At 42.0% G+C, this 13,286-nt stretch overlaps 1 protein-coding gene across 6 annotated transcripts in view; it reads right to left on the bottom strand.

The window, feature by feature from the left end:
* The window catches only part of FOXP4 (forkhead box P4), a 181,479-nt gene that overhangs the window by 92,901 nt on the left and 75,292 nt on the right, over positions 1 to 13,286 (bottom strand). For all 6 annotated transcript variants that reach the window (XM_084853115.1, XM_084853117.1, XM_084853120.1 and 3 more), the window contains one exon: positions 2,393 to 2,482. In XM_084853115.1, the coding sequence (XP_084709241.1) occupies positions 2,393 to 2,482 (90 nt within the window). The remainder of the gene's footprint in view (positions 1 to 2,392; positions 2,483 to 13,286) is intronic.

The following is a 13,286-nucleotide window of genomic DNA, read 5'->3' as shown; positions in this document are numbered from 1 at the left end:
CAGCCCGGTATGGTTACTGAGCATGGACAAGGGAGCCATTGCTCCTAGTCTTCCAGAACTTTCTTTATGGTTCTGCTTGTAGTTTGCACAGGCATGTTACCATATATGGGAGCGCACAGACTGCATAAAGAACGATCTACTGAATATTGTGAACCTGTGACTTTTTACCTGGGAACCTCCACCCACTCAAATTCCATATTCAGTATGAAAAGAGTTCTTTATAATAAATGAAAGCTATGACAGCACCAGCCAATAGACCAAACATTTCCCACTGCCCAATTTGTATGTATGGACAGTCAATACAACATTCCTCTCCACTCTGCAACGTAATCATGAGCAAGCATCCAAGAAATAGAGCCCAGGATGGAGCAATCCAGGCGGGATCATATGACACTGCCTTATAGCAAGTCAGACCATTGGTCCATCTAGCCCAGCATTATCTACTCCAACTGGCAAGGCTCCATGGTCTCAAGCAGAGATCTCCTGCTCTCCAAGACCATGTAGGTGGAGAGAGATTAAACCTGGGAACGTATGCATGCAAAATGTGTACTCTTTATCATAGACCTATGCAGACTTCAGTGACATGGCCACAGGGATGGGAAACAGCTAAATAAGACTGAATGGAGGAGGGGCAGGTGGTTCAGACTGGGGTGAGGATTCAGATAAGGCAGTAGACCAGGGGTGGGCAACTTGTGGCCCTCCGGATGTTTTGGCCTTTTCTCATCAGCCCTAGTCAGGATAGTCATAGCCAAAGGTGATAGTGGGAATTGTGGCCCTGCAGGTGTTTTAGCCTACAAGTTCCCCACCCCTGCAGTAGACACAGGTGATGGTCCAAAGGTATAAAAATAGTAGGGATGCTTGAGGATTTCATCCAGTCCACATCTAGAAGCAAACAGACTTGATTCACGCACCCTGGATTAATGTGTGGATCGGATTGCAGTCATCCTTCCAATTCCGCACATTTTCAAATTCTGTGGTCCAGTTTTCACTTTAAACATAACAAAATGTAAGATACATATCAAAATGTGTATTTTACCCAAAATGTGTATTTTAAAATAAAATGTGTATAAATCAGCACGCTTTTGATTTAAAAAAAAACCCCAAAATGCAGATTAATGTGGAAATGGTACAGAATGGATCTATGAACGAACACATGCAAAACTGACAATGACTGAACATCACCTGATCAGTCCTTCCCTTGGAGATAGGGAGGAAGCTGGTGGTAAGGGAAATAAAGGTGGGAAAACTAGGTGGGAAATATAGGGCTGGCCCACCCACTCACTCAACTACAACCCTATATTACAGCTTATTGCAAGATTTCCAACAACATCCCCACCATTAGTCAGCGTCTCAATAAAATAGCAACATCAAGTGTAAAGTGTCCCATACAGAACCAATGAGCACAAGCATTATGTGGTAGACACTACTTTCCTTTTGAGCCTGAATCACTTAACTGTCTTACGGCATTTACTAACGTCAAGGCATGCATTATGGGTGCCACGGTGAGTGTACTGGCAGCTATTTAGCCCCCAACCACCTTCTCTACCCCTTGCCATTTAGTGCTCTTTGTACTCCCCACCACTGAGTATCTTAGCATCCAGCTCCTCTGACAATTTCCCCAATACAAATATCCTTCTGTAGTCTCGAAATACAAGGAAGTTTCCAACAACATTTTCTACACCTTCACATATTACCACTGCTCTGGCTCACTTAAAATATTACATCAACAGCAGGAACCAAATAGACAAGTGTCCTATCCAGGCTCTGGCCTGATGGCTCTATCAGTCAAAAGGAAACCCAAGGCTACAAGCAAAGAATATTAATGTCAATCTCAGTTCAAGGTGATGCAGACATTTCTGCTTCTTCCCTGATATTTATTCTCAATGAACTAAATAATTTCAGCATAATTCTACAGAAGTAACAAGAGCAGAGATCTAGAAAATGTCATTCTGTCTCATGTGGTTTAAAGACCATTCTAAAAGACTTTTTGTGTGTGTGCAATGTACGAGTTTCACACTATTTTACAAAATTCACCAAGAAGGCATTCAGGAGTGCAAACCTCATTAACCACTGACAAAAGATGGCCTATCGCTTAAATGCCAGCTTGGAATGTGGAAGGCAAATCCCCAACTTTGCTCTCCAACAGGCTCTAGTGTACCTCATCTGTGTAATGGGAACAACAGCAGTGTCTTATCTCACAATACCACTGCACTAACAGGCATACCCGGTGTACTAACATGTCTTATTACTATAGTATCTAAGGTCTAAATGGTTGATTGATGGTGTCCATAGTGTGTTTTGAAATCACATAACTTTTCAGAGACATTCTTTGCAGGAAAGTTCTTATTTTCATACTTCCTATGAAAAAAACCAAGCTTTTGCTGCCACTCACCTGAACGGCTGGTTGCTTATTTTCATTGCTGCTGGGAGAGGTCAGCCCTGTTGCCTGCTGCAGAAGGAACTGTCGTGCCACCTGAAGAGCCTGGAGCAAAAGGGATACAAAACAGGATGAAGAAAAAAAAAGTTATTCCCTCCTTTCCGACTCTTTCTAATGTAACCTGCTGACAACGCCATCAACTCTGAAGAATACTAACTACTCACATGTTCAAAACAACAGGTCAAGTATAGCTTGCTGAAGTACTTTATATTAAACATGCAATACTAGCACAGAAAAAATGTAAACAGTAGAACCTCCACGAAGCCCTGCATTTCTGTTAGCTTCTGTCTTCCACTTGTGTGAAGGAGAAAGAAATGCATTTAAAACACCAGTAAAATCTGGGGCCCAATGAATGGTCTGGGAATTCCAAATGCTGCATAACAAAGCCAGGCAAAAGTAGATTGGACCAGCAATCTGAATGGGAGACCACTGAAACCCCAATGTAAGAGCCAGGTATTGAATAGATACTGGAAAGACCCAGGAAAAACCAAGTGATTTTCCAGGTCTGACAGAAACTGAGATGCCTTCTTTCTCTATGTCCATTTCCTGCTGAAATTCAATAGCAACGTAGAGATGGTGCAGCATTGAGTAGCTATCAACGTTTTCAGCAGGGCTGAGTGTAAAAAGGCAATGCCTTCAGACTACGCTGTAATCCCAGAAGACTTTGTGTCTAAATCTTCCTCTGTGTGATGTGATGCTGTCTCCCCGATATATATTCAGCATATGAATATAACCCCCATGGACACAGTCAGAGCTTTCCTGGCTACTATTCCCATAGCTGCATCAATAGAAGATGCACTGCTGCAATTTTAGAAATCACTAGAAAATTGCAGCTATATCCGAGGAGGGCTAGAGTCACACATTAGGTTCCTTTGCAAAATGTCAGACATTATGTGGTTCACATGAATGTGTCTTAAGGACAGATGGGCTTAGTATGTACATATGCATGCTTAAAACTTTTGTATTCCACATATCCATTACAACAGAAATGCCCAAAGTGGCTTAAGTCAAAGGTGTTTTTTTTTAAAAAACAACAACTTTGTACTGTGGTTTGACAGCATGTAACTATGGAAATGGATTTGTTGACTGCCAAGATGAAAAGAGGTACTAAATACATTAATTTGGAGTGCAATCCTATGAATGTTTAGAAAGAAAAAGGTCCTATGACTTCATAGGATTCCACCCTTAGTTATTAAATTAATTAGCTGTCATCAGAATAAAAAGCACCAACAGTGGCCATCTATTCACTGATGAGAAAAGTCTTCAAGAAGAGAGTTCCTATTCTTGAGTTGTGTGTTACTGTTTGTTTGTTTGTTTGTTTGTTTAAATAGACAATCTGTCTGTCATGAATGTTCTGCAAGCTGTCACCTAAAATTGCTTCCATGGGATCAAGGAGGAAAGCTTTACACAGTTTGGATTTCCAGCCCCCCGACCCCTAAATATTTCAGGCCTCAAATAACTAGCATAGAGGTATGTGGTTAGGCAGGCAACAGGCTAGTGTGCTTTCAAAACTGATGTTCTAGCTACAAATTTTTAATTTTTTTGCCCAATTCAGAGGTACTATGCAACTAGGAGGAAAAAAACTCGAGAGCCAGCCATGGTGTAGTGGTGAGAGTGTTGGACTGGGAGCCGGAAGATCCAGGTTCTAGTCCCCACTTGGGCATGGAAGCTCACTGGGTGACCTTGGGCCAGTTGCAGACTCTCAACCCAACCTACCTCACAGGGTTGCTGTCGTGAGGATAAAATTGAAAGGAGGAGGAAAATGTAAGATGCCTTGGGTTCCTTGCAAGAGGAAAAAAGGTGGGATGTAAATGCAATAAATAAAAATAATAAATGAATAACACATCAAATCACTAGTACATATACTGCCTTTTGATAGAGTTGGATTAGATAACCCACAAACTCCCTTCAACTGAATGTGCATGAAGGCATGGAACTCGTAAAAGAACACAAGCATGGGGAAAAAAAGAAGAGCACCCTCATGCGTCAGATCAGAGAGGCCGTGTCCCAGAGGAAAAAAGTGTATGCTTGCGTGGAGGAGAGGGGTTTCATTCAGGAGCCAAGAGCAGACTGCAAGCAGAGAATAACCTCTAACACAAACAATCCTGTGGTACCAAAAACGGCTGCTCCCAAAGTCCTGCTTCCTCATACGTTCCTTATTTTTGCTTTGAGAAGAATTTTTTTTTTAAATGGTACATTTCTGAACAACAAAGTCATTGTAGCCCTGCCTGCAATACAGGTTTTTATTACAGCATAGAGACAGGAGGGGGGAGCACAGGGGTAGAGGTCGACGGGTCATAGCCCAGCTTGGCGGTGCTGCAAACAGCATGTGGGTTCCACTGAGCTGTCAACACCGCAGCCGTAAATCAAGGCTCTGGCTTCCAAAGGGCGGCTGTGCTCTCCCCAGTCGGCAGAGGCACTTGCAGGGTGTGTCCCAGAGAAAGAGCCGCTTGTTAATTTTCCACATTTCCAGCTATAAAGAACAAAGTTACTTTCCGTCAGGCATTTAAACCTTGCATACTGTACCGTACTCTCTGTTTGGAGGAGCAGCTGATTTTCTACACATGGATCAGATTAGCGCGTGCACACTTATCCATATGCAGTATAATTGCATGCATTACTGCATGTAAATGCAAGACAGAGATCACATTGTTGTAGCTATGAATAAGACTGGTGCATAACTTTAAAAGTGGGCACAGTTTTGCAATTAAGATATACACATGTGAAATGTAGTACTGCATACATACAGCGTCCACACAGATATCTACATGAATACAAGTAACATAGTGATCACACCTAGGAGACTCCCTCATACATACACCTCATCTATGAGCATAGCAGGATAAAATTTTTGCAAGTGACTTCACTTCTGATTGAACACAGCACAACACTAAACAAGATCATATACATTACATAAATATGTAAGATGCATCTGAATTTTTAATTTTCAGTATGATCTGTGTTGCACACTGTTCACATATACCGTGCATGTAAAATGTACATTTACACTGTAAATGTCAGTATCATTTTAGATTTGAAAGTGTGCGCGTATGCATATTTCAGACACCCAAAAATTGCTAGGCTGCTTTAAATTAAGACTCCACACAGATGTCCAAAGGAGACCAAGACCAGGTGTTTTCTTAAAGCTTCGCTAAATAGAAGTGCAATGTTGTTTTTAATGTTATGTACAGGTTTTAGAAGCAGATTACAGGCTAAAATGCAGAAGTTACTGACACTTCCTTCATTCACAAGCACTTTTAAAAGACTCCTACAGAAACTTCTCTCTCCCCCCACCCCCACCCCTCTTTCAACACACACACACACACACACACACACACACACACACACACAGAGAGAGAGAGAGAGAGAGAGATGGTACACCCCACATCAATAAATCTAGAACAGTTGCCAGTAAAGCAAACTCAAAATCACGTTTATAAGATATACAGGCACCAAAGTTGAATTACATTGGTTTGAGAAAACTTGTAGCAACTATGAAAAATATCACTAACCAAATATTGAAAATGCAAAGGCTAAAAAGTAAAGTTCATGGGCAGAATCCAAGGGGGCATTTTCACCCCTGCTGAGTCTCTTACACCCCGCCACTTCTGTTGTGAAAGCGGTCCCCACCACTTATGCAAGGGAGATTTAGCACGTCTTAGGGGAAGCCCCCAAATGGGCAGACACACTCATTTCTGGAAGGAGGCAGGTCAGCAGAGCTTGCATAAGGGTGCTCCGCTGACCTGCCTCCTTCCAGAAACAAGTATTTCTGCTCGTTTCAGGGCTTCCCCTAGGAAGCACAAGACAGTCTTTGCTTAAGCAGGGGGTCATAGAATCATAGAATAGTAGGGTTGGAAGGGGCCTACAAGGCCATCGAGTCCAACCCCCTGCTCAATGCAGGAATCCAAGTCAGAGCATCCCCGACAGATGGCTGTCCAGCCTCGTCTTGAACACCTCCAGTATGGGAGAGCCCACCACCTCCCTAGGTCATTGGTTCCATTGTCGTATTGCTCTTACAGTCAGGAAGTTTTTCCTGATGTTCAGCCGGAATCTGGCTTCCTGTAACTTGAGCCCATGATTCCGTGTCCTGCATGCTGGGATGATCAAGAAGAGATCCTGGCTTTCCTCTCTGTGACAACCTTTCAAGTACTTGAAGAGCACTATCATATCTCCCCTCAGTCTTCTCTTCTCAAGGCTAAACATGCCCTGTTCTTTCAGTCTCTCTTCACAGGGCTTTGTTTCTAGTCCCCTGATCATCTTCATTGCCCTCCTCTGAACCCTCTCCAGTTTGTCTGCATCCTTCTTAAAGTGTGGTGCCCAGAACTGGACACAGTACTCCAGATGAGGCCTAACCAGTGCTGAGTAGAGGAGAACTAGTACTTCCCAGGATTTGGAAGCTATGCTTCTATTAATGCAGCCCAAAAGAGCATTGGCCTTTTTTGCAGCCACATCACATTGTTGGCTCATATTCAGCTTGTGATCGACGACAATTCCAAGATCTTTCTCGCTTGTAGTGTTGTTGAGCCATGTATCCCCCATCTTGTAACTGTGCATTTGGTCTCTTTTTCCTAGGTGCAGAACTTGGCATTTATCCCCATTACATGTCATTCTGTTGTTTTCTGCCCAGCGCTCCAGTCTATCCAGATCACTTTGAATTTTGTTTCTGTCTTCCAAGGTATTAGCTATCCCGACCAATTTTGTGTCATCTGCAAATCTGATCAGCATTCCCTGCACCTCCTCCTCCAAGTCATTAATAAAAATGTTGAAGAGCACTGGGCCCAGGACTGAGCCCTGCGGTACCCCACTCGTTACCTCTCCCCAGTTTAAGAAGATCCCATTGATAAGCACTCTTTGAGTCCGATTGTGTAGCCAACTGTGGATCCACCGGATCATTGTTTCATCTAGCCCACTTTGAGCTAGTTTGTTCATCAGGATATCATGGGGCACTTTGTCAAAAGCTTTGCTGAAGTCGAGGTATATGATGTCTACAGCATTCCCACGGTCCACAAGGGAGGTTACTTGATCCAAAAATGAGATCAAATTCATCTGGCAGGACTTCTTTTTGACAAATCCATGTTTGTCCCACTTGCGCAACAGAATTGGTGGGACCCACTGCTTGTGGAAGGGAATTGGCAGGGCGGAAAGGAATTGGCAGGGTCATATGCACCCCATTGGATTCTGCCCGATGGGTCTGCACATCAACACATGAAATTTCAACAGCTCATTTCTCTATAAGTAGTTCTATAAATCAGAGGAGACATGGACCACCTCCTCCTGGAATGAAAGTAATGTTTCCTTGAATTTGTCTGCTATACAGGCACCAGCCAAAATGACAAAAGCATATAGTTACAATGAAATCCCATTCAAAATTCAACAGGTTTAAAGTTTCAGCTGCACCATCTGGCTTCCAAATACCTGCGGCAAGAGCTCAGACAGCACTTTTATGCACTTCCAATGTGCACAGAACAGCCTGCTTCTCTTGTAACAGCTTCCATTTTGCAGTAACTTTTGCCCAAGGACAGAGTTTCCCCAAGAAAGGTAGACTTGATTACAATTCAAAAGGGCTGGATTTTATTCATGACACAGTTTACTGACCTGCTGGGTGACCTGGATTGTATCCATTCAGCTCTGTGGCCTCACAAAATGTGGACTCTTATAATACCCCACAAGGAAAAACATGCAACTGCAAAGGTAAGTTCAAGCATCATTGTAAAATACTTCAGACAATCTGACAAAGAAACAGAGGCTCAGGAAGAAGTGGTGATTTTTCTCTATAATACAGATTAAGTATCAGGCACCAAACAAACAAGTCTTATTTCACCAGACCCTGTGACAGGAATCTCCCATGGGTTTAACATGGCTGCTTCCTAGTCTCTTTTCATGCGTCACTATTAATCAATTAATTAATTTGCCAAAGTTCAAGAGAAGTCCTAGGCAAATTCATGAGAGAAAAGAGGTATGCTACAGTACAAGTGCCATACTGATCGGAGGACCGACTTGCCAGAGGAAACTGTGATGCCGCAGCCAGCTGTATGCAGTCTCCCATAGAACCCGTTTTAATTGCATTAGCCACACAACAGGAGCTTTGTTTGCAAGGGGACAGTAGGGACAGCCCCCTGTTTTATGGGCTTTGGGAACCCTGTAAAGTCTGTGTGAGTTTATTAAGCTGGTAGTGGCTTGTGCGACAAGAATATGACTCGTGACGAGTGCCGGAACATGTCAAGAGGGCACCAAGCCAGGCTGGTACGCAGGGGGCGGCATGAGGCCCGCTGCTCGATTAAGGGGATGCACAGCATGGTGCATGAGAGCCAAGGGAACTACGGACAGAATGTAAGAGGCTCACCCCATACGAGCTCTCATGGGGGAATTTAATTCACTCCCTGCTGACTCTCTCACTTTGTTGTTCTCTGAAGCACGAAATTACAAGATTTACAGGGAAAAAATGACATGGCCTTACAGTCTCACACTGGGGCCTCCCTATGACAACTATGCAGCTCACCCACAGAAGCTCATACTCCCCCCGCCCCCCAGCTACAATCACGGAAGGGAGAAAAATGAGCAAAAAAAAGTTAGAACTCCAGTTTCCAGGAAGGGTGATGTCCCTGATGTTTTTCCTCCACACACTTGTTGTAAGCGAGTGCCAACATAGCAGCAATGCTTCCCAATAATTATGTAAATAAAACACATACAAGTATCTAATATACAAATATATACTTCTAGCCAATAGAAGATTTAAAAAATTTGTAGACGGAATATTCTTTCCCAGCCACTTAACTATAAGGAAAATGGTTGTTCACTCTCAGTCCATCCAGAAGGAATCCCCGACCCCAAGTTAAATCTGACATAGGCATGCTTTCAGTTCAGTTTGGCAATGAGGTGTCAAGGAGAACCAGCACACTAACAGTGCTAACCTATGGTTTGGAACAAGTGAGGTGTTAATTTCCTGCTCCGATGCCTGTTGTTGGACAATCTGCTTTCTTTTCAGTACTATGCAGATAACAGCATGCTGGATCCTTAATGCAGTAAAGACTCCAAAGTGCTATTCTGGAAGACTGCTGCATTGAGTAGCAAATAAATATGCAGCCATTACTAAGTAGTTGCTGTGGAACCGGGCATCTCTCCCACAGTGCATAATTTCTGGGGGAAGTCATCTTTCCCTAGCACTCAAACGGTAATTTGCTATTACTGGGGCAAATGCAAACTCACCACCACCAACAGCACCGCTACTGCTTTTCATGCTGTCTGGAATGTTATTGTTATTGTGTTAGTGTCATGGGCAGAGATGCTTGTGACATCACTGATGACCAACCACATTCTCCTTCTACTCGAGTATTTACATGATCTTGACTACTTTGAAAGGTGTTTAACATTTACTAGTTCTTTCTAATGTTTAAAGGCTGAGCACTCCACACTGGAATCAGCATGAAGGAGCTCATCCAGCCTTTTATTTCACATTTATGTATTTAAAGTATTTCATACTGCCTCTTTCCAAGGTGAAGCCTCTTCAAGGAAGTTTCCAGGATAAAATTTTAAAACAATATAAAAAAACCCTAACTAAAACAGACATAGAACATTTAAAAATTAAATATTGCCACCACCTCCCAAAAATATGGTTCTGGACTTTTCTTCAAAATTTATTACAGTTTACTCATGTGATACAATGGTCTTATAATTGAATTATACATAAATAAAACCAAAACCTGGAGAACAGGGCCTAAAACAATTAGATATCAGCTAGCAGAAATAAATTAGGGATTTTTTTGTTTAAGGAACAGAGTCAATTGAATTAGTATTAGCTGGTTAAGAGTTCCATAGATAAGAAACAATAAGGGAAAAAACATGAAGACACAGAATATAGAGGAAAATATGGGTTTCAACAGGGAATGAAGAATAAGAGGAATGTAAATCCTCAGAAGGAGAATACAAAGAAGATAAGCAGGAACTCGAGAATAAATGCATTTGAAGGTAAGTGACAAGATCTTGAATGCAAACACTGAAAACAGTAACAAGAAAAATAAAAAAGCAGAGAAACATGATCATATTTGTGTACAGAAAAAAATAAGGTGGGCAACACAATACAAAACAGAAATAAGAGGTAGACCAACTAAAAAGTGCACTAAAATAATCCCATTGGAACAAAAACGTCAGAACAAACAAAAGTCAAATTTAGATTGCTAGGTAGGAGGTTGAAAGCCAGGATCTCTATAAGGTAACTTTCTCTGAAAAGCTACCTGTTCCATGCACAGGACCAGCTAGACAGGCAAAGCTGAGGGGTCTTACTGTGAGGATGAAATGGTGGCATAGGGAAGAGGGATTTAGATTTATTAGGTATCGTGGAACATTTTGGCACAAGTTGAGCCTGTACAGTAGAAATATGCTCCATTTGAACCAGAATGGAACCAGGTTTAACATCAAAAAGGTGGCAGAGCAGGTTTTATGCTGACCCCTGGGGGTAAGTCAACAGGAGCTTGGAATAGCCTGGTTTAGGATAATTCATTCCTGGGAGATGAGGTTGAAAATATTTTTGATTGCCCAAATGGGGACAGGGGAAAATAAGCCATGAGCATACAGAAGAATGTTATAGTCACCCAAAGAAGCCAAAAGAGAAAATGCATACACTAGAGATATTTGGAGAGGGCTACCACACATAGGTGTTTCTATGCTAATGCTAGAAGCCTCTGAGCCAAGACAGGGCAATTGGAGTGCTTGGTTTTGATTCTGAAGGAGAACACAGATATACTAAGCATAAGGAAAACCTGATGGAATGGAGAGAACCAGGCTCGGAAACGGTCATCTTTGGATACAAGCTCTATAGGAAGGACAGGGAAGGGCATACTGGGGGCAGTGTCACTCTGTACATCAAAGAGGGATAGAATCCCTAGAAATCTCAAAAGGGACAGATTCCTCCACAGAATCACCATAGGCCCACCAAGTAATTTCATATTGTGGACATGCTATTGTCCTCCTGCCCAAAATGCTCAGGGTGATCTTGAGATGGAGAAATTAGAGAAGCATCCATAGGAGAAACTGTTGTAGTAATGGGTGAGTTCATGTTCCAGTTATCACAAAGCAGTAAAATTTCTAGATACTCTAAACAACTGTGCCCTAGACCAGTTATAAGTAAGTTGAAAACTGCAGAGTCAGTCCAACACAGTCACACTTTACTTCAAAAGAGGAAATGTCAAAACTGAAGGGACTGGTAAAAAGGAAGCTGAAATGGAAAGTCAAGAGGGTCAAATCTCCCCAGAACATTTAAGAGTTTTCTCAAAACCACAATAACAGAAGTTCAGCTAGAATGTATACTGCAGCTCAGAAAAGGTACCACCAGGTCCAAGAGTTAATCACCATGATTAATGAATAGTGAAGCTATTAGAGAGGGAAAAGTCTTCCTTCAGAAGATAGAAGTCTGGGCCAACACGAGAATGAAAGGGAACACGAACTTGTACAAAAGGACTGCAAGCAGACAATACAGGGTGCAAAAACTGGTTTTGAGGAGCAAATTGATAACAACATTAAGACCAGCAATAAAAACAAAATAATTAAATACACCACAAGTGGAAAACTACCTAGGGAGGCAGTTGGACTGTTGGATCACAAAGCTGTTAAAGGAGAACTAAAGGAGGACAGAGAGAATGCAGAGAAGCTGAATGACTTATCTGCATGTGTCTTCACTGTAGAAGATGTAGGACAGATACCTGTGCCTGAACAGACATTTTCAGGAAGGGAGTCTGTGGAACAGAGGCAAATAGCGGAGACAAGAGATAACGTTCTAGATCTTATTGACACATTGAAAACAAATAAATCACTGGGTCTAGATGGTATCCATCCAAAAGTTCTTAAAAACTGAAATATGAATTTGCTGATCTAACAAAAATATGTAACATATCCCTCAGATTGGCCTCTCTGCCAGAGGACTATGGAGTGGTAATTTGACACATATATTTAAAAATACAGAGCCACAGGAGGAGATCCAGGAAATTACAGGTCCATTAGCTTAATGTTTGTGCTGGGTAAACTGGTGGAAAGCATTATTAAAGATTAAATTACCAAGCATATAGGAGGACAGGTCTTGATGAAGCAGAATCAATGTGACTTCTGCAAAGATAAGTCCTGTCTCTAAATTTTTAGAGTTATTTGAGAGTATCAACGAATTTTGACTTTCAAAAATCTTCTGACAAAATCCCTCACCAAAGACACCTGAGCAAACTTAGCAGTCATGAAATAAGAGAAGTCCTCTTTTGGACTGGGAATGGGTTAAAGAAAGGGAGCAGAGAGTAGGAATAGATGGTCAGTTCTCGCAATGGAGGAATGTAAATAGTGGGATCCCACAAGGATCTGGGGAATAGCAGTGCTTTCATCATAAATGATCTGGACTTAGGAGGTAAGCAAGTGAGGTGACCAGGTTTGCTCACCAAATTATTTAGGGTGGTTAAAACAAAAAGGGATAGGAGAGAACTCTGAAACAATCTTTCCAAGTTGAGGGAATGGGCATTAAAATGCAAATGGGATTCAATGTAAGCAAGTGGAAACAAATCTGGTCAACAAATCCTAACCACATATATGCTGATGGGATCTAAGCTGGCAGTGACTGGCTAGAAAAAAAGGGATCTTTGGGTTGTGCAGGATAGCTCAATGAAAACGTCAAGCCAGTGAGAAATGCAAATTCCATGTTGGGGATCATTAGGAAAGAAATCTAAAGTAAAACTGCCATTATCATAATGCCTTTATACAATTCTATGATGCACACTTGGAATACTGTGTACAGTTTTGGTCACCACACTTTAAAAAGGTTATTGTAGAGCTGGAAAAGGGCAGAAAAGGGCAACACAAATTATCAAGGGCTGGAGCA

This window comes from Heloderma suspectum, chromosome 4 (genome assembly GCF_057233095.1).
Source record: "Heloderma suspectum isolate Gila_16-S chromosome 4, 16-S_ref, whole genome shotgun sequence".
NCBI lineage: Eukaryota > Metazoa > Chordata > Lepidosauria > Squamata > Helodermatidae > Heloderma > Heloderma suspectum.
The sequence above is the reverse complement of the archived record's forward strand: the minus strand, read 5'-3'. Positions and strand labels throughout refer to the sequence as shown.